We start from the raw sequence: 23,117 nt of genomic DNA, 5'->3' as shown, positions 1-23,117 counted from the left end.
TTTTTTAGTGGTAATGGAGAAGTTTTTCCTTTTAAATGTAAAAAGTGTATTTTGATGCAGAAACAAATGTTGTGAAATACTATTCAAAAAACGAAAACTGGAACTGTTTGTTAATGAGGTGAAAACTTATTCAGGGTTATTCAGAGCCCCGCTCTGTTATACAGTCAATAGAGATGCTTGGGTTAGGATGGAAAGACAATGGGTGAGTCAAAATCTGTCACGGGGTAGGGCATCGGTCGGGAGCAGTGTTACCTTTCTATGGGAACACTTTAACCCTTTTTGCGCATGTGTACAATTTCATATAACAGATACAGTTATTGAGAAAGAAATTTACATTACATTGCTCGATCGTCACCGACTGATAGTTTTGTACCAACAGGACCACTATATTCATAAATTTACATTATAAATTGATAAATTTAGTTTGAAAGTGAGATATTTACAATAGACATAAAAGAAACCAACTAAATTTTGATTTATTAAAATTTAAGCATCGAAGCTCTACTTTGTAACATTCGTAGTCGCTCGGGGTGTTCACAACATCCTCAATAAATTACACGTTAATCACTCACACGAACTGTTATTGAACGAAGTGGAATTAGAGATATCATTTACAAAATACAATTGCTTTTAAATACGCCACCATTACGTACAATGTCAATGTGTATTTGAATAAAAGTAGGCGGGCCACAAACTACTTTTTATTATTTAATGTGGGTCGCGGTGACAAGTTTGTGAATTACTAATCTAGCTTGTTTTGTTGAATTTCTTCAGGATCTTCTAACTTTCCTCTCCATAACATGCTACCTAAGTACTACATTCTTATTCTGATCTTTTTGCTGTGTTCTTTTCTTTCTACATTTTTGCTCCTGTGGCCAATAGTATTCTCCAAGTCATTCCCCTACCCAGAGATTTAAGGATAACAAATCTTAATATTCGTAAATGACGATTCTGCATTCTTCAAAATGCAACAAAGAGAACAGTCTAAAAAACTTCCATTATAAATGAAAAGGAAAATAATATTAAACATTAAACCATAAAAAAGATAAAATATGGCTGCTGTTGCACAATTACAATTTAAACAATACATATAAACATACTACTTCCAAAAACTGAATATCCAATTTCATAAATCGCCACTTACCTGAATTACTAGAATTTTTACAGTATAGACTTAAAATTCCCTCTTGTTCCCAAAACCTTTAAAAGTACCTCATGATATAATCGTAATCAAGGTTGATGATGTTCAGTTGGAAGCTTAAAAATAATAATAATTTACTAGCACACAGATTAGATGCTGAGGTACGTCAGTTCAATTGCTTTCGTATTCTCAATGTGCCTTGGTATATGATAAAGACAAACTTTTACGTTATTATGTTTCATGTTCGGAAAATCCGCTGTGATTTCAGTTTTACTAATACCACAGTTAAATATAAGCAAATAAAATACTTATTACCTTCTTATTACACACATGACGGCCACAGGATTTCATTCTTTTGCATTTAGATTCACATAGAAACTCTTTCTGGCAAGGAACTTCCTTCTCTCGTAATCCACAACGACAGACTTTTATACTCATCTGGAGACACTGGAATATGAAATTTATTTTTTTAAAACAAACATTTATTTCTAGATTCCATACACAATTTTCGTTCGCTAAGTATAAAGAAAATTAATATTTAAAAATTACAAGGTATGATTTTATTAAATAAATGTGTAGTATTATAAAACTTTTCCGAGCACACCGTGCTCTTTAAACAAAGAGCTCAGTAATGAATGACGTCTTAATGTACGTAACTCATGAGAAAAATTAGCCGAATTGAACAATATTACATGGTACTTCAAGCGACCTCACGTTTTAAATGCATTTACAATATAATAAGAGGTAAAGGTAGCTCGTAAGTTTGGGTAGACAACTGTCAGTTGAGAAACATATATTATGAAGGTAATAACGGATTAAAATTTAAAGAAATGATGGAAATTATCAGATGTGTTATCGTGATGTAAAACAATAAAAACGATATGTTACATGACTTCCATCCTATTACAAATTTTGGACATGAATCCAAGATGGCGACCATGATGGTACTATGCAGTAGCAAATACGGCTCTACCTAAATTATTATTATTCTAGATTTGGTGTCATTCCTCGCCTCCCAAAACTCACAAGCTGCCTTTGTCATATTGTATACTGAAAATGCATTCAAAACTTGAAGTCACTTAAGAGACCATTTAACAAACAACATTCAGCTGATTTTCTTATGAGTTATTTTGGTCTGATATGAAACCATTTTAAAGAGTGAAGGCTTAAAAAGATGTTGAAAGTCGAAAAATAAGGACCATCTTTTCTCTCTCTTTCTCTCTCTCTCTCTCTCTCTCTCTCACACACACACACACACACACACACATATATATATATATATATATATATATATATATATATATATATATATATATAAAGTTTATTCAACCATTATATATAGCTCCCAAGCCATTTATAGGCGAAGTTTTACCAAAAGAATATGAGAAGGAATCTCTTGAACCAGGTCAGGCAAGAGAATAGGCATGCGCACGTGCGGATAACAAGGAACCAAATACCTCTTACATTTTGAACGAAACAATTTTGAACCTACATTTCTATTTCGGGTTAATCAACTATACATATATTGTTTATTGATAGAACCTATAGATCACATATTTATAAGGAAGTTATAAGGAAGTGACTTCCCTTATTCCTCCGTTTTATTCCTTTACTCTATTTTTCAATGCTGGAAACATCATCAGCAATACAGGAACGTCGTCGGATCTTGCATCACCGGATCCTATCCATCATACCTCTGCCCTGCTAAGCGAAAAGGCCTTATCTTCATTTCACATACTTTCGAGAAAATAAGCAAAACGCGTTAGGCTGTACGTTCAAATTTGTTGTATTTCAGTAAAACTTTATTAAATATATTTTCACGATCTACAATTTGTGTGGTAATACAGTTAAATATTTTTGTTATGAACTGCCACTTAAGGTCTTTTTGCTTACTTTCAGTTACAGTTTTGAACATAAGGTAAATAGTCATGACGTCATTACCCCCTACCTATTGATCAAACCACGTCAATTTCACTTTAGATAGATGCAGAATTGTACTACGAACATTCCCATATCAATATCTCGATTTTCGAAAAATGTGGAGTTAAGGTCTTTTCATTTAGGACGGCAGACCTCCGATTTTATGTTTTGCTTTCTTATAAAGAACGATTTACACAGAGAATTCCGTAGGATTAATTTCGGTATCATCTAGTGATTGTCACTGTATTTTCGCAGTCCGCTAGCTGTTATTTTATTTTATTTATTTACTTTTTGAAAAAATCTTTGTTTAATTCAACAATATCTACAGTTGGTGCAGTAAGTCCAACAAAGGTTATGCGTTCACTATCATAGATAAAAATAAGAACAAGAAAAACTAAAATTAAAAATTAACACTACATCCTTTTTGAAAGTAGAAATCCAATCATCGAGGTCATCAGAAAAGTAAGCATTGCTCTAGAAGAATCTTCGATTACTGACCAGATCATAAATCCATCAAGGTTCTAGCCCGATCACTACCGTTCATCTTCGGAGTTCCCAAAATTTCACTAAGAAAACCTTTCTTTAAGACTTACAATCTAGTGTAGAATCTGTCTCACTCATAACTGACAGTTGTTAACATCTTACATATCTGACAATACCACAAGTTTCGAATGCTCCATCAAAAACAATATGGTTTTGATCCAGACATCAGATCGTTAAGGCAGAACATTTGCATTTAGCTTCAGAGAAATGTTCAATACCTATCAATGTACATATAACATGCACACAGAAAAAGAAAAGCAAAAGAAAAGTATTCGATCTCACCATCCAAGAACTTCTTGAATGCTGTCTTCACAACAGTTATTTCAAATCTGAAGAGTACATTTACTAGCAATAAAAATTATTTTCTAGTGAGAAGTCCATTATCTTTTCTCTTTGCGAATGGATTAATTCGACCCTAAAATTATTAGCAAAGTAAAATACTAACTCATTGCGTATTTTCACTATGTTGATGATTGTTTGATCATCTCCAAAGACAACATATTCTCTGATCGAGTAGAAGAGTTCAATACTATTTACAGAAGTATAAAATTCATTCTAGAAGAAGAATCAGACAATGGCTTCAGTGAGAGGTGGATAGGGCCACCGGGCTACCAGGCGGCGCCCGGTGCGCTCTCTCAACGAACTGTCCCCAAGATGTAAACATAAAAGAACATTTCGGACTAAATGAACCAAGTTTCAAATCATAAAAATAGATGCGGCGTTGTGGAAAGAAGGCAAGGTTGTTAGATACAGATGTTGATGCGTGCAAAATGATCATAGACCTATTTTATGCCTCCAAACCTGCAAGACTATCAACTACTGACTGCCAACAACTGAATATAGTATTGAAGTTAGCGATGCTACCTCATCTGCTACGAATGCTACTGTCAGAATGGAAAATGAGCAGGAAAACTCTAGTTTCATAAATGCTGAAATTAGTTCTACCACCACATCAGCTACGAATATCACTGTCAGAATGGAAAATGAATTAGAGTCTTGAAATTAGTGCGCTTCCAACTTCAGTTACGAGTGTTGCTATCAAAGAAGAAGATGAACAGAAAAGCTTCAGGTTTAGTTATACCGATCCCGAAGTCAGCGAAAACATTGCAAAGCGTGATGAAGAAAGGAATAGAGCAACGAACTGTTTCATACGTCCAAAGAGAATGACATCCTCAAGTTTTTGAGTTCCATCTCCATCAACCAAAACAAAACATACGCTTTAATCCTGAGTTTGCTTATAAACGAGCAGATGCCACCAACAGGGCTTGGCTCTCATATTGTCCTACTCAAAATGCTTTCTTTGCAGCGTGTGCACAGCTTATTCTACAAATCGAACAAACACGGTTCTAAAAATATTCTGTATTTCAGCGATTAAGAGAACATGAATCTTCCAAAATACATCCGACCAACGTGGATGCTTACATATCTAAGAAAAAAGGGCGTAGTGTTAAGAAACTACTTCCTTATGGATAGATAAACAGCGGCAGTATTAGGTTGAGAAGAACAGACAGGTAATGCATGGAGTTGCCGAAGTGGTGAAACTCACTGGTAAAAGAGGGCTCACTTACTGAGGAAAAGGAAATGAAGCAGCCTATAGACTGGAAGATATTTTTGGATATTATTGTTTTGCTGAGCAAATTTTACCGTTCATATATATATATATATATATATATATATATATATATATATATTGTAGATACGTTCCTTTGACACTAAGAAGAGTAAACTGATTTACATACGAGGTAGTAAGCACGTCATATAATTTTCAAAAAATATGCTGAATATGTTTTGGATGCTATCAACAGACTTACCAGAGAAGATATTTTAAAAGAAGTTCCTCAGCTAGAACGTTTCTTGTTCTAGTGGATACTACTCAACAGGCCAGTGCTCTGTTGTTTTACGGTAAGTTGTTAAAAAAAGAATTGTTGCCATTGTAAAATGCATATCCACCACAGGCCAGTATCTTTGTGGTTTACTGCTGGACATTCTGCAGAAGTTGAACTTGAACCTTGATATTAAGAAGTATATTGGAAATTAAACCTCTTGAAAAATTAACATACAAGGATAATATTCGGATTTTTCAAAACACCTATGATCAGTTACACGTGTCATGTTCCGCTCACATACGCAACCTTGTCATATGTGAGCTGACGAAAAGTTGTATTGATTCTATGTCATTGTTTGTTCTGCTGAATTACTGTGCGGTATTTATGCGTGAATATTATCTGCAAATAGATATTTAGAAGATTAAATGTGAACAAAGTCGTCTTACACTTATTGCGGAAGTAAGATGGTGGAAACACTCTACTTTGGAGAAAAAGTTTGGCCGTGGAAACACTCTACTTTGGAGAAAAAGTTTGGCCATTTTTCGAACCCAGAAAGTGCTTTACACATAAAGTTGAACATAACAGTGAAGAAAATTTGCTTCTACAGAAAATATCAAACCACAAGTTAGGTGTAAGTCGAAAGGATATCTCCTCAAATTCAAAAGAATTCTGACGGCATAAGTGTTCCTGAGAATATTTCAAGTGACGACCCTGCTGTTAAACTATCGACCCTGCTGTTAAACTATCTCCAAACACAGGGTGCTGGTGTATTGTAGTCGTACCGAATGATCAGACTACTCTGTCCCAACTGAAAGAGCAGGGAGCTGATTTTGTATCTGTAAAGAATGCAGCGTTACGCTTTGCAGAATGGGACAATAATAAATTTGAAGAATTAGAACGTGATTTCTTTGTTTCCACTAACAGTGAGAAGTCTGATGAACTCTTGATTTAATTTGTTAAATTCTATTCGATATTTTATTAAATTACGTTTACCTTCTACAGAATCATGAACTCTTAAATCCAACGGAACAGAAACTTTTACTACGTATTGTTGTACATTTCTAGACAGCTTGAATAAGCATGCATTTGTTAATTGTCGTTTCTAAATTTGTCAATAAACACGACTAGTTTCCTTCTTGATTTTCCTCATTCCCTTCCGCCTAGCCTGAGACTTCCCAGTTCACCGAACGCAGACTCATCGATTTACGGCTAAAGGGCACATCGACAAGGGGTATTCGCCACGAGGTTTGGGGAGGTGCAGGATCGTCGTGAGAAGCACATCGCACCATTGGAGAACGACCGACTCCATGTCTTGGGAGTACCATTCTGTTGGTTCGTCGCCACAGACTCATTTGAGTTTGACATCTGAGTAGTGGAATGAAGGTGAAGAAGATTATCGTAGAAGGCGCATCGTAAAGAGAAAACTCGACGCCCCTAGCATTCAACAGGATTGAGATCCAGTTGTTGACTGATTCCAGCGCTTCCGGGTTCCTCCAGAGAAAGTCATTCATCACCCCAGACGACTAGGATAACGCCAGTCTCATTGGAATATCAGGCTAGTGCTCATTCTTCATTTTATAGTTTAATCCTTTCTCTTTCTTTCACCTTTCTCACAACTAGTCATTCTCAAAACAGAAACATTTGAATTTTATTTGAATTCAATCATAACTTTACAGTTGAGTACCGTGTTGTGCATCAGTTTCATCCCCAAATTGTTGCAATCATTTCATGAGTATTTTAGAGATTAGTTTGAGCTTCAAATTGATGGCACATCGCAGCACATGGCGGAGATAGCTGTGAGGCTTACGCCCTTGGAACAATTCCCTAGAAACAAGCTCATAGCTATTAGTATCATTGATCGTTGGTTTCTTTTTGAGAGAAAAGTATATTTCATGGTAGGAATAGATGTCAGGCATGTTAGAGATTTTTAATGATAAATCACATTGAGTCGAACATAATTAAGATGCATTTTGAGTAACGAATACAGTGTAATTTATAGGTTTTTTTCTTTCTGAAAAACAGTTTAAGTAGAATTACTTTTAGCCCACCCGGCTACTCTCTCTAGGTTTACGCATTTTCTCATTTAGAGTAACTTTTGTTTCATTATTTCTTTGTTGATTGATTTATTAGTGGGTGAGAAGAATTACGACTTATTTTGCCAAGTTGTGACATTTTGTTTTTCTTTCTGGTAGTAAGAAGTGTTATTTATATTTTGGTATCAGATATATATATATGCACAGTGTGTAAGATATTTGTTAGTGTGATTAGGAATTGTGATTTAGGATAATAGCTATAATGGAAAATACTAGAGTCATTTCATCTATGTTAGATCGTTTAGTTAAACCCCTCAGATTATCAGGTAAATTGAACGAATCAGTTCAATTATTTTAAAATCAATTTGAGGATTTTTCTATCTTCATAACCTTCGTGATACACATAAACGTCATTTGTTGCCATATTGTTTGGAAAATGGAGCTCCTGCTCTTTGCTAGCCTTTCAATCAACCGTAGAATATGATAATCTCATGTATGTTCAAATTAAGAAGAAATTGATTAAGTGCTATCAAGATAACATTGTTTCACAAGTATTAGAGCAAGAAATGAGAAATAGGGAACAATTAGATTCTGAACCTGTATTATATTACACTTTTCATAAGTGGAAATTAATACTAGCGTACGATCCGAAGATGCCGTAAACAGAGCAAATGAACTTGATAATCGATGGATTATTGCCTTCATTTTATTCTGTAGTGTCACGAAAATCCTTTACGTTTGTCATTGGGTTGTCAAGAATTAATTTTCTTGTCGGCATGCGTAGTCGGCGATCGAAATCCTCGACAATGACAAACGAACATGATTTACATCCTGTTGGTTACAATGCTACAAAGCAAAAAAGAAAATATTTTAGATTCTAATACACAGAACGTAAATGAAGTTGGGTCAATCCATGCAAAGTGATCGAGAAAAAAGAAAAATTGCCGCTCGATCATCTCCAAAAAAATCTATTTTTTTTTCATGAATGTTTATCCTATATCAGGGTACTTCAAAACCACAATTAATTATTTTTTACAACATTCCATGCCGACGCAACGGCTTCCGCCATTTTGCGTTTTTTCGATTTTAGGTGTTTACGTTGGTTTGAATATCTCAGCATGTATTTGTCCTACCAAATTGAAAATTGCTGGACGTCTCCAACTCGGGCAGAGCTAACACTTTGATCTCTTAACGTTTTTTCCTAAAACCACTTGAAGGGGTGCAATCAGGGTCTGCAGTAGCAACGTTTTTGGACATTGAAAAAATGTTTGGGAAGAGGAAACAACTGACATAGAGGTCTGAGTTTGTGTGTGCATGTAGTCCGGGGTCGTAAGTTAATACACAAAATCTTAGAGACCTGTAACTGCTCCCAAAGGCCTGAAAAAAATCGTAAAGTGGGGAATTATGCAAAATTAGCATATTTCGCTGTCCAATATTTTCAATGGGCCTGGATAAAAAAATCTGAAATTTTGGGAATAGTTAGTCCTTTAGTATACCATAGCACACAATAAAGCGCGTTTGTGTTTTTGAGCAGAAGGGGATCAACGTATTAAGTAATGACGTCATACTCTAGGAGGTGTTTTGTTCATAAAATCTTATTTGGACATTGAAAACATGTTTCGGGAGAGGAAACTAACTGACATAGAGGTCACATGTGTGCATGTAGTCCGGGGTCATAAGTTAATACACAAAAATTTACAGACCTGTAGCTGCTCCCAAAGGCCTGAAAAAATGTAGATTTGGGGTATTATGCCAATTCAGCATATTTCACTGTCCAATATCTCCAATGGGATTGGATAAAAAAAAATTGAAATTTTGAGAATAGTTAGTCTTTTAGTATACCATAGCACACAACAAAGCGCGTTGTGTGTTTTTAAGCAGAAGGGGATCAAAGTATTAAGTAATGACGTCATACTCTAGGAGGTGTTTTGTTCATAAAATCTACTGGAAATTTGTTATTGTGAAATAAAATAAAACAGGATAAATGGTTAGTCCAGTCGGGGTTCTCAAGCTCGATTCTTTCCTCTAGTTGTGACACTGTCTTTTCACACCCACAGCAACACTGGTGAAAAATGCAGCTATCAGCAGAGGGCGAGAAAAGTCAAAATACACCCTTGACAAAAAGTCCGTAAGTACTCCTTGCTCTTGCTGCTTGCTATATCAATGATACTCAATCATGTTTATTCTTGTTTTAACTGTCAACTCATGCAGGAAACTGTTGTCCTTTCGTTTGATCTGGATTCTCAAGTCAGTGAACACTTACTCGCTGTAAACACTGACTGCGGAATGTAAACATCATTACTTAATACTTTGATCCCCTTCTGCTAAAAAACACGAAACTCGCTTTTTTGTGTGTTATGATATACTAAAGGACTAACTATTCCCAAAATTTCAGATTTTTTTTTATCCAGGCCCAGTGGAGATATTGAACAGTGAAATATGCTAAATTGGCATAATTCCCCAATTTTACGAAGTTTTTTCAGGCCTTTCGGAGCAGCTACAGATCTGTAAATTTTTGTGTATTAACTTATAACCTCGGAGTACATGCACACACAAACTCAGACTTCCACGTCAGTTGTTTCCTTTTCCCAAACATGTCTTCAATGTCCAAAAATGTTGCTACTGCAGACTCATTTAACCCCCTTCAAGTGGTTTTAGGAAAAAATGTTAAAGAGATCAAAGTATTAGCTCTGCACGAGTTGGAGATGTCCAACAATTTTCAATTTCGTAGGACAAATGCATGCTGAGATATTCAAAACAACGTAAACCCTAAAATCGAAAAATTGCAAAATGGCGCCAGCCCCTATGTCGCCATGGGATGTTGTAAAATTATTCCAGACGATTTTGAGTTAGGTTATATATTAGAAGTTGATTTAGAATATCCAAAGTATCTACATAATAAGCACTCAGATCTACCATTAGCTCCAGAAAACATGTGCCCACCAGGATCAAAACAGTCAAAATTATTAACCACACTTTATAACAAAGAAAGATACGTTATTCACTATAGAAATTTAAAACTGTATATGTCACTTGGGATGAGATTAAAGAAAGTTCACAGGGTACTAGAGTTCAAACAATCAGATTGGTTTAAGAAATATATAGATTTAAATACTAATATGAGAACGAAAGCTAAGAATGATTTTGAGAAGGACTTTTACAAATTAATGAATAATAGGGTATTCGGGAAGACAATGGAAAATATTAGAAAGAGACCATGTACTACCTTAGAATGTGATCTGCAGAAGGTAGCGAAACCGAACTTTGATTACAAAACAATATTTACTGAAGATTTGTGTGCGATACATAAGAAAGAAATTAACATTCAATAAACCAATATATGTTGGAATGAGTGATTAGAATTATCAAAACTATTACTGTACGATTTCCATTAAAACACTATGAAACCTAAATATGGAATCAATATAGATTTATGTTACATGGACACTGATAGTTTTATATATGAGATAGAAACAGATGACTTCTAAAAAGGCTTAAGAGAAATGGTTGATCTATTTGATACAAGTGAATACGAAAAGGGCAATAAATATATGGAATACTATTAATAAACAAAAAAGTATTAGATAAAATGAAAGATGAAAGCAATGGTAAAATAATGACTGAATTTATTGGATTACGATCTAAGATGTATGCCTTTAGAATAGAAAATGAAGACAAGAAAAAAGCGAAAGAAATAACTAAATGTGTAGTAGCGAAAGAGTTAAATTTTGATGATTATAAGAAAACACTGTTCCATATACCTGTATATAAAAACATATAAAGATATAAACCTCATTAGTAGTCACAAGCATGATGTAAATACTATAGCTGTTAATAAGTTAGCGTTAGATTCGACTTGACTTGACTTAATTTTGAGTTTAACGTCCCTTTCAGCAGCGAGGCTATATGAGACGTGGACCTATTGAGTCACGTGGAATCCGAACCACATGAGCTCCCGCCGGGAATCGAACCCGGCTCTCCCACGCCAAAGCGTTAGATTCGAGTGATGATAAAAGATATATACTAAAGGATGGTGTAAATACATTAAGTTGGGGATATAATGGGACAGAAGGGAAGTAGATATAAGTTTAGTTATAGTTCTTAGATGTAAGTTAGATATAAGTTAGTTGTAGTTCTTAGATATATGGTTTTATAGATATCATAAAGCCTATGCGCAGAGCATTATACATAGACCCCCTGTAAAATATTTTTCAGTAGCTCAGCAATGGACTTCATAAAGAGGTATTATAAAGACACATTCTGAAAATAGGATAGGCAAGTAGAGAAAATGTTGATTGCGTGAAAAGTTCTAAATCTGGTTATTTTTGGAAAAGTTACTAAATTTAGTTACATGAAATTAACGATATCTGGTTATTTTTGGAGAAACGTGGTTACACGCTGAAAAACGATGTGTTGGTAATGAGGGATACTTTCCTTCTGTGCTAGCGGTCATTGGGCAATGTCACTAATGTGCTATGGTCAGTCAGGGGTGGTGGAGAGGAGGGTGTTGCAGAACCTACATTTACCCTCTACTAAAGTGATCAGATCGCTTTAGTAAAATTTAAATTAGGACAGTATTTTACACATCCTATTCGAGTGTATAAAGATTTTCCGTATAATAGTATAATTGGTCAAGATTTTTTTTAAAAATCACCTTGCTATGGTTAATCACAGTAAGACTCTTTCAGTTTTGTTAAATTTGGTATTACTCCAAGAGTTGAATTATCGCCATACGTATCTTTTGATGTCATTTCTAATCATATAGCAAAATTATATAAACCTCAATTTTAGTGGCTCGTTCTGTAGTTTTGCCTTCAAATTCAAGTGTTCACGTTACGTTAAAGAAAGTAAATGATCTTGACGGTACCCGTAACTTACTAGTTCCTAATGAATTAATAGATACACAGGCAGAAATTTTTGTGCGGAAAACAGTTGTAGACGAAATTCACCCAGTAATTTCAGTAGTTAATCCCAACAAAAGTAAATTTTGTTTGAAAAAAAAAATGTTGCTTTGGGTTTTGGCAAACATGTTATCAGTGGTACCAATTTAAACAAATAAAAATGTGCTAACAATAATGTATATTGTGTCAATGCAGTAAATGCAAACCCTTTTCCTCAAGGTTATGATAAATACCGTGTTAATGTTAATCCTGAATTGTTGCCACATCAACAATACCAATTGTACGATTTAGTAGAGGAATTGTACTCTAGTTTTTCTTGGAATGAATTTGATTATGGTAGTGCTAAAGGATATATGCATAAAATTGAATTAGTAGATAACATTCGAGTCAGTCGCCCGCAATTTGCCATTCCATAACATCTACGGTATGAGATTAAAAACAAATAGATATTTTATTGAAAAGTAAGATCATTGAGCCCAGTATTGGTCCTTATAATTCTCCAATAATGCTTTTTAAAAAGAAGAATGGACAGTTTAGATTTATCCAGGATGCTCGTTATATTGACAAAAAATGGTTTCTGACTGCTTTTCAGTCCCTCCTATTCAGGAAATATTGACTAATTTGGCAGGACGCAAATATTTATGTTCTAGAGATGTCTTGGGGCATTTTTTAATATCGCCCTCATTGAAGAGTCAAAACCTATTACAGCTTTTTGGATTCCAGGCGTTGGCTCATACCATTTTAGTGTTTTGCCTCAAGGGGTAAAGATATCTACCAGTGGTATGAATAGAATAGTGAAACTTACTTTAAAAGGTCTTCCACAAGATAAAAATATATGCCTACGTGGACGATTATTTTTGGTCTAGTGATAATTTTATCGAAATTGTACAGCTAACCCGTATGTTTTTCAAAGAATAAAGGAAATTGGCTTAAAGCTTTTCCCAGAAAAAAAAAATCAGGATATTTTCCACTAGGTGCTCTTGGTCACATTGTTAGTAATGATGGTTTGTCTATTTCAAAACGAATAATAAATTCGATTTCTAATTATAACAACGTCCGAAAACTAAGAAACAGGTCAAATTTTTTTTAGGATTGGCCTCTTTTGTTCGTTCCTATTGCCTAATTTCAGTCAATTGGCAGAAGCTTTACTCTAATTGTTGAAGGGGCCGCGGTGGCTTAGTGGTAGAGCGTTCACCTCTGGTGTATGGGGTCTCGGGTTCAAACCCTGCTCCCGCCAAGTGAACTTTGTGGTGGACAAACACCGTGTGCGTGGGTTTTCTCGGGGTTCTCCCGTTTCCTCCCACTTTCTTCATTCCACCATTTCATTCATCTCTCATAATCACCGTCTTCTTTAGCCTAACCGGCATAACCGTGGGACGTAAAACTCAAAGATTTCATTTCATTTCATTTCTAATTGTTGAAAAAAGATCTCCTTTTCGGTGGAAACAACCGCAAGAGAAAGCATTCAATAGTATCAAGCAAGTCATCATTCCAGCTCCTTGTTTAATGAGATATAAACCTGATTATCCTCTCTACCTCTATTTTGATGCTTCAAGGATGGCACTTTCTGGATGTTAAAGCAACCTCACAATTCACCTGACGATGCAAATCTAGTACCTATTAGTTATTGTAGTCGTGCGACATCTCCTAGCGAGAGAAAATTACACCCATACCAGCATGAATTATTAGCATTGCTGTATTCTTTACATTCATATAGATATCTTCTTTTGGGACGTCACTTTTATTTGAAAACTGAGTGTCATAGTTTATTGTATTTGAAGCAATCAAAGAATGTAAGTAAAATTTCCAGATGGTTGAATGAAATCGAATCTTACAATTTTACTATTTCATATATTAGTGGCTCCAGCAATACAGAAGCAGACGCTATTTCACGATTTTCAACCTCCCCCCTAGAGATTTGGAAGATGAGAAAAAGAATCAAGAAGATCCGAGAATTTTTAAATTGTCAGGACATAGCTAATTCATTTTCAATCTTAGATGAACCAAATGTGGCAACAGAGCAACGTAAAGATCCTTTTTTCAACTATATTTTTTCTTGCTTCGAACAAAAAGATAGGAATCCTAAATATAACGGCAATCGTTACATTTTACTATGGTATTTTATATAGAAAACAGAAAACATCTCAAGGTACAAAATTTTTAGTTGCAGCTCCTACTTCTTTGTGTTACAAAGTTTTTAATGCTTGTCATACATCTGCATTAGGATCAGCTCATTCTGGTTATTCAAAAACCTATGATATGTTAGTAAAACAATGTACATTCCCAACGTGAAGAAATATATATATCAGAAATGTCGTGAGTGTACAACGTCTCGGACTTCAAAATCGAAAATTGGTTCTCCATATGGGACATTGCTTACTTATCCCTCAGTTCCACCCTTCTATCGTTTGCACATAGACGTAGGTGGGAATTATTCTCCCAATAATATGTTAAATCATAAATATCTAGTAGTTGTAGTAGATAGTTGTGCTAGGTACATAATTGCAGATTCTATTCCTGATGTTACACCAAGCATTTTGGCTTCATTTTTTACCATAAAGTAATTTTAAAGTATGGAATTTTCTATGAAATTGTTTTAGACAAAGGTTCATTTACTAGTGGACTTTTTTTCAAAGAATTATGTGCTATGATTGGTGCTAACATGCGTTTTGTGTGTGTTCATGGGCATTACAGTAATGGTGTTTGTGAAATTAGTATACGAAACAGAATAACGATTAAAATCAGCATTGTGACAAAGATTTAGATTGATTTGTTACAGCCCATAGTTTTTTCGTTAAACGTTACCAAGAATTTATCTTCTCAAATTTCACCATTTGAATGTCTTTATGGTTTTAAACCTAGGTTACTTCATCTGGCAATTTTAAACACTCCGTGTCAATACGAGGATAATGCCATTCGTTTGCAGCAGTTACAAGAGATCAGGGACACAGCACAACAAAATCTTTATAAGCGCCGTAAAACGGCGAAAAAATGTTTTGCCAAGAGGCACACGAAACCTGCTTTTAAAGAAGGAGAAAAAGTTTGGATATTAGACCTTACAAGGAAGAAAGGTCACGCCAAAGCATTCAGTGGAAAGTTCATTGGTCCAGGCATAATTGAACGAGTGGAAAATCCAAATTCGCATTATGTTAAGTACAAGACCGCCCGCGGATCTTATAAGATAGACAGCATAGCAGTTCAGAGATTTAAGAAGTTTTATGAGAAGGAAAACCCGGAAGAGGAAAACCCCTTGAAGAGTCTGATGAGGAGATGCCCATCAACGTCTGCAGTGAAGACCCTACGATGAAAAAGAAGATGCGACGCGAAGACCATCAAGGACCACCAACTGAGGAGATTTTTAACCCCAGGAGACAATGTATAGAAGAAGTTGTTTTCATCCCTTCTCTTCATATCAAAGATATTGTAATTGCCGAAAATCTACTAACATGGGCAACTGTAGGAAAGAATACCACAACAGGTAAAAAGAAGTTGTTCGCTTCCAACACTGCCATCAATCAGAAAATTAGTATTTATAAAGGAAACATAGTGGATATAAAAGCAGATGCCTTAGTTAATCCGACGAATGAAACTAACTCCTTTAGGTGGCACAGACAAAGCTATCCAAGATGCTGCTGGATCTGAATTTTTAGAAGAATGTTTGATTATTATCATTCTTGAAGCCACGAGAAGCGAAAATTGACAATGGTCGTCGCTTACCAGCTAATTATCTAATTATGACATGTAGACCGCGAAATTCAGACAAGATGCTTTTACGTGAAACATAAAAATTGTTTTAAAGTAATGTTGGAGAATGATTTTTCTACAATTGCACTACCTAACATTTCGACAGGAGAGTAAGAATATTTTTAGAGGAACATCTAGATCACATAGATCGTGTCGTATTTTGTATTTACGATAGAGAAAATTGGAACATTTATCAGCAATTATTCCCAATATATTTTCCTTTTGATGAAGAACCTGCTAGTCCGTCTGTCCGAACATAACACCTATGTGGAATACTTTTCTTGAAGACTGGATTGGAGATAGGAATATCTTGTAGTTGGATGATGAACTTCCTTTTAGAACTGGCCACGCTTAGAAGTTAGTTTATCATGGTTTTGAATTGTGAAACCAAATCCACCGGTGGAACACTTTGAGACGTGGAACACTTCGAAACTTGGAAATTTTTAAATTACCAGGTTATTTACGATCAGATAGCCTCATTAACAAATTTGGAACACTTTGGTATTTTCAAGATTTGTAACATTCTACTTGCTTGGACAACATATGACTACAGAAGTTTCCTACTTTTATTCTTCTGAAATGTGAATATCTGAAGAACAGAGAAAATTCACGTCACATATATGAATTAATATTTAAATGGGTAAATCAAGAAGACGCAAGAAGACCGGTGTCAAAACTGCAAGGACCATGCTCGATCCCTTTCGATTTTCAGGATTCGATGCCCGAAGATGACAAGATTTAAGAAAGAAGATGCAGAAAAGAATAATTTATATGTTAGTTAGGGTTGTAGCTTACATGTGGTGAATGGTTCTATCGTACTGATTGTCTAGTTTGATTACAGCCAGTATATGGGGCTATAACCATAAGTTCAACGGACGCTTTAAGCCTAAATAACTTCAAGCTCATTTTTCTCAAACTGAAATCTGTACCCTTATTGAGTTGTCTAACTTTACTATCTTTGGTTAGCTAGATAGTATTACAACATTTTTTCTTCTCGCGTATTAGTCATGTTCTATACTGAAGTTATTATCTGCATTAGAGGAATATTTATACGTGTTGAATTTCACTACATTTATGAACTATTTAGTCATTTAATTATCATTTTTATTTTTATCATAATTTATATCTACGTTTATAATTATTTGTATTAGTGATAATTAAATTACTATTTCTCCTACCTTTCCCGTTCCATCCTCAAGAGCACTAATATTACATCCTACAAAACTAACACTTTAAAGCACATGTCACTCAGAACGATATTATGCAAACATTAATGTTTACTTTTTTTTTTTTTGTTGTTGTTCCTTTCCATCTTCGCAGAAACGCCGCACATATTCAAGGTTGTCCAGTACACTACATCAACTGTCTTTGAAATATATAGTCAGCATATTTTAATGGAAACTTTATTCAAAACAAACAGTCTTCTACGGACATCTTTTTAAATTTCTTCATTAATTTTTTTATTGTACTACGGAAAATAAGATTTTCGTGTATTTTCAGTTACGAGAAGGGGGTGTGAAGTAACTGTGAAGCAACTGTGATGTAACAGTGAGATGTTTGATGAACTCTTGATTTAATTTGCTAAATTCCATTCGATTATTTTATTAAATTATGTTTATCTTCTACAGAATCATGAACTCTTAAATCCAACGGAACAGAAACTTTTATTATTGTTGAACATTTCTAGACAGCTTGAATAAGCATGCATTTGTTAATTGTCGTTTCTGAATTTGTCAATAAACACGACTAGTTTCCTTCATGATTTTCCTCATTCCCTTTCGCCTAGCCTGAGACGCAGACTCATCGTTTTACTGCTAAACAAAACTACGGAGGACACATCGACAAGGGGTATTCGGCACGAGGTTTGGGGAGGTGCAGGATCGTCGTGAAAAGCACATCGCACCATTGGAGAACAACAGACTCCATGTTTTGGGAGTACCGTTCTGTTGGTTCATCGCCACAGACTCATTTGACATCTGAGTAGCGGAATGAAGGTGAAGAAGAATATCGTAGAAGGCGCATCGTAAAGAGAAAACTCGACGCCTTTAGCAGTTCAACAGGATTGAGATCCAGTTGTTGACTGATTCCAGCGCTTCCGGGTTCCTCCAGAGAAAGTCATTCATCATCCCAGACGACTAGGATGACGCCAGTCTCATTGGAATATCAGGCTAGTGCTCATCCTTCATTTTATAGTTTAATCCTTTCTTTTTCTTTCACCTTTCTCACAACTAGTCATTCTCAAAACAGAAACATTTGAATTTTATTTGAATTCAATCATAACTTTACAGTTGAGTACCGTGTTGTGCATGTTTCATCCGCAAATTGTTGCAATCATTTCATGAGTATTTAAGAAATTAGTTTGAGCTTTAAACTGATGGTACATCGCGGCATACTATGAATGTGAAGATGAAGCAGCTTCTGATCCGATGACCAGGTACCGTCGAAGCAGTCAACACAATACTAAATACGGTAATTTCCAGTATTTCTTCAAGATTGAAGAAGCAAGATACTTCATGGATTGTTTGGACCTTAGAAACTTCAACCAAGTACGAGATCTTTCAGACATAGCTTTCCATAAACTTCTCACCTTCTGAAAAAAATGAGTGAAGAAGATTCCAAGCATTCTATAAAAGTCTTCTCTTGAACTTTTCAAGGAAGTTTGAATTGTTGAAAGTCAGTCTCGACGACGAGTACAACCTAGAAGAAAAGACTGATTGTGCTAATGGCTCAAGTGATTGAGAATTACAAGTAAATTCATTTCTTAAGAAGAAGACGAGTATAAAACGTGTTGCAAAAATGTTCAATGTGCTTTTTTTTTTTTTTTTTTTTTTTTTTTAAATGCAGAGGTGTAATTTGTACAGTAATGCTTATCCAGGTTTCCTACTAGCATACAAATTTCTACTGACTTTGCTTGTAACTCAGATACCATGTGAAGGAAGTTTTTCAGAACTGAAATACATTAAGCAGTACCATGTCTCGGGAACATTTGGAAACATTTATGTTCATGTCTATTGAAAAGAGATTTGTTAAGGAATGTTTCGAAAGAATGGGTGATAGACCTTCCAGCATCAAAAAGTAGTACACTAAAACATCTTCTAATTTTTCAATACGGTATACGTACTCCTTGAACTTTATACAATATTTTGAACAATTCGGAATAAAATATTGATGATAGAATATAAAGTTTTAATTGTTAATACTATTGACTTACTGTAAAAAGAAAATTGTGCAACTTGATTTGTGAAACTGAGATGTCAGTGGCCCTAGTGGGAAAAAAAAAAACCCGCCCTGCTAATAGCGCCTATCCGCCCCTGGCCTCAGTTTTTTGGACATTTATATAGCGGGCAGGCACGATAAATTTTGCGCTTCGGTTTTCACCTAAACAATAACATAAAATCTTTTCTTCACAAACTATCGGCACACTCGCATCAATTTCAGGTCAGTATTTGTAAAAACTTTTTCAGATATTAGATGGAAACTAATATACCAAAACGCTTTGATTTGCTTTCACCCACTCACGCTAGAAACACGGCAGAGATCAGCATTGGAATATTACAACGGGAGAGTTGACAAGAAATGGGCTTCCACACCCACCTGGCCAGTTACAGTATTTCTGAAAACTTACAGAAAATAGGCAGCAACCTTGAAGTTACCTTTTCGGGAAAATTTGGCGCTAGTTTTGTAGTTTCTTATCAATTCAAAAAATATTTCAAAATGAATTGAATTTTCCAGAGTTCTAAAGTATTTCACGCAAGTGTAATGAATCTTATAGTGGTATGATAAAGAGCAACACTTCAAGTAGGTTTGCAGAGCATAGAAGACAGGCTACAGAAAAAATGAAATGAAATCTTTCAGTTTTACGTCTCACGATTATGCCGGTTAGGCTAAAGGAAAAGGTGATGATGAAAGATGAATGAAATGGTGGAATGAAGACAGTGGGAGGAAACGGGAGAACCCCGTGAAAACCCACGAGCATTGTGTTTGTCCACCACAAAATCCACACGGCGGGAGCTGGGATCGAACCAGGGAGAGAGGCTAGAGGACAAGAACCCCTCAGTTCCGGCTTATTGAAGTGTCAGCAGGATACAGAAAATAGCACAGACTGAACCATATTTTATATCCATACTCCAACAATACCGAAAGAAATCTTTTTGAGTCCTGCTTTATCAGAACAGAAGGATCTGAAGTCAATTTAGAAACGGGGAAACTAGATCATAGATGGAATAAAGTAATTCTCATTATAAAGTAAAACGCAACATGTGTGCACAAAATTTATTGATATTTTCGTTACAGTCAAAATCAAATGTTTCTTCTGTAACCTGCTTTCTTCTTTCACTGTTAGGAACAGAGCAATCTTTATTTAAAATACAAACAAGGAAATCAAGTTTTCAGTGAATTATTCAGATGACTTCATAAGTTTGATCTGGCCATATTGCTTTTATTTGGAGTTCAATTGTCGTCAGATGAAATTAATTTGTGTAATATCACACCTGAAGCTTGCAAAACGTGAGGAACCTTTGGTTTAAGTAGCAGAAATCTTACCGCCATAGACTTCTACAAATATAAGTGTTCACCCACATAAGTTCCATAATTCACAATAATGTTTGAATACTGTTTAAATCCGCCAGTGAAAAATAGGGTTTAAAACAAGCACAAAAAGTGAATTCAGTGACATTAGTAGTTCCAAAATCAAATGACATGCTCCAGGTAATCCGTTAATTTGAACAATCGTCTTTTCAAAACACAACGACTAAATAAAATATAGTGAAAGAGAAACCGAAATATCTTATGTAAAATTGTTTTTTATATGAAAGCAAAAATTATAATATGAGATGTAAAAGGAAAGATCAGAATGACGCAGTAAAAACCAGCTGGCGATGTTTCCAGCACGGAAGGAAATACAGAATTAAAGGCATAAAACGGAGGTACACGGAAAATCGCTTTTTTACTTGCTTTTGTTAATGTAAAACGTTCTGAATACTATGACCGATCGCGTATTTAAGAATACAACCTCCTGACAATGTTTAAATCTGGATAGTCCATACAGAACTACTCAGAAAACGATGAAAAATTATGAATTAACATGTTTGTTTAGCTGTACCACAATGAGCAACCAAACTATTAGGTGAGAAAGAAAAAGGTTATTGTTTCGGAATCAGGATATTTCTGATTTGCATCCCGCGACAGACCTTGTGATTCGTACTCTTACGACGTTGGTACGAATGAAATATCGTTTCGATATCGTGAGGAAGTGTACCATGAAAAATACACAATTCAGAGCCAAGTTCCATTACGAATTCAAATTTCGTAAATTTCGACATAGGCCAATATCATAATGTGTTCCTCAGGAATATCGCAGAAGCGAGCACTCGGAAAAACATTCATGCCATTGCAAAGGACTTAGGCATACAACACAGTAATGTCATTCGTTGATTCTGTGTAATCAGAAGGTGAGAAAGTTGGACTCATGTATGTTACTTGAGTTAATAAATGTCAACAAAAATTGTCATCTGGAGGTGTGCAGTTGCCCGAGGAAAAGGAATTGCCATAACTGTGCACCTATACAGTGTTGAACTCCTGAAATGTATCGCACTTTCCCTACATGCATCGAGAAATGTTCAAAAGATACAGTGTCTTCGAACTGCACGACAACGTATACGCAAATGTTTGTCAAAGGATCTGCCGATTCTCCACAATTTGCAGTACGAGACCCTTGCTAATCCATCATATTTCCCTGGTGTCTCTTCCATCCATTACCATCTCTGCGGCATCTTGATCACTTCTTCCGACCGAAGACTTTTCCTGATGATCGGGCTACGCAACGTGAAGTCGAGGACATATGCACACAAAGACTCCAGGCTTCATTTGTTAGGAATCCAAATCACTCGCTAAGTGATAGCAAAAGTGTGATTGCAGACACAGACCATTTTAATTAACTAGGGAGTTTCAATTTCTTTCTACCTTTAGAATGATGCGCCTAGGATGAACATTTCATCAGAGATAATCTAGTATTTATAATAATAATAATAATAATAATAATAATAATAATAATAATAATAATAATAATAATAATAATAATAATAATAATAATAATAATAATAATAATAATGATAATGATAATAATAATAATAATAATAATAATATTATTATTATTATTATTATTATTATTATTATTATTATTATTATTATTATTATTATTATTATTATTATTATTATTATTATTATTATTATTATTATTATCTTTTTATTCATTTTCCAAACGAAAAGGTCTACACGGGCAGTGTACAGGCGATGTAAACGGCTGTAGAATGCATGAATAATTATCTGGAATCCTCTTTTATTCGATGCTGAATATCTTGTACTTGCTTCAGCTGTGCTTATTGAGACCTGTTTTCTAGTGAACGTATAAGTATGCGCCGGGCAATGTACTCGGTAAGTTTACTGTACAGCGCATGCATAGATACTGGTTTGGCGTTCAACACTGTAAAAAAATTACAAGTACTGCAGGTGCTCAAAACACGTATAGTACACGCTTACTTAAGCATATTGTATGTTGCATGTACAGTGCATGTTTCTGCCATGAATACATGCAATTCAGCACAGAAGAATACCTGGATAGTATCTGATTTACATTAAATGTACATTACATATACGTAGATTTAGATATACGTTGTTAATAGTAGCGTAAAGGCACATGTTTACCATCTGGCAAAGAATAGCTGCACATGTGTTGTACAAACGATTGTCACAGTCACAGTCCCGAAAATTTCCAGGTACATTTGCAGGTCTTAACGTTCATGTGAGGCACTTACAAGCACTTTACAAGCATTCACATTATGCGCTGTATGGTGAATGTTAAGTACCCTCTACACACTGGCATAGCACATGTTACAACTACAATGCATATTTCTGTAAAGAATACACGCAGCTCGGCAGAAATGTATACAAGGATTGATATCTTTTGAATTAATCGTCTATTAGCTGCACATATGTCCTGTTAACGGCAACA

The 23,117-nt window shown here is 35.1% G+C and overlaps 1 protein-coding gene across 6 annotated transcripts in view; it reads right to left on the bottom strand.

The window, feature by feature from the left end:
* Nucleotides 1–23,117, bottom strand: part of LOC145662754 (NF-X1-type zinc finger protein NFXL1-like) — a 582,971-nt gene that overhangs the window by 221,926 nt on the left and 337,928 nt on the right. For all 6 annotated transcript variants that reach the window (XM_081728623.1, XM_081728621.1, XM_081728624.1 and 3 more), the window contains one exon: nt 1,457–1,588. In XM_081728623.1, the coding sequence (XP_081584749.1) occupies nt 1,457–1,588 (132 nt within the window). The remainder of the gene's footprint in view (nt 1–1,456; nt 1,589–23,117) is intronic.

Source organism: Thermobia domestica, chromosome 10 (genome assembly GCF_964235325.1).
Source record: "Thermobia domestica chromosome 10, izTheDome1.hap1.1, whole genome shotgun sequence".
NCBI lineage: Eukaryota > Metazoa > Arthropoda > Insecta > Zygentoma > Lepismatidae > Thermobia > Thermobia domestica.
Note: the sequence above shows the minus strand (reverse complement) of the source record. Positions and strands in the feature narration are given on the sequence as shown.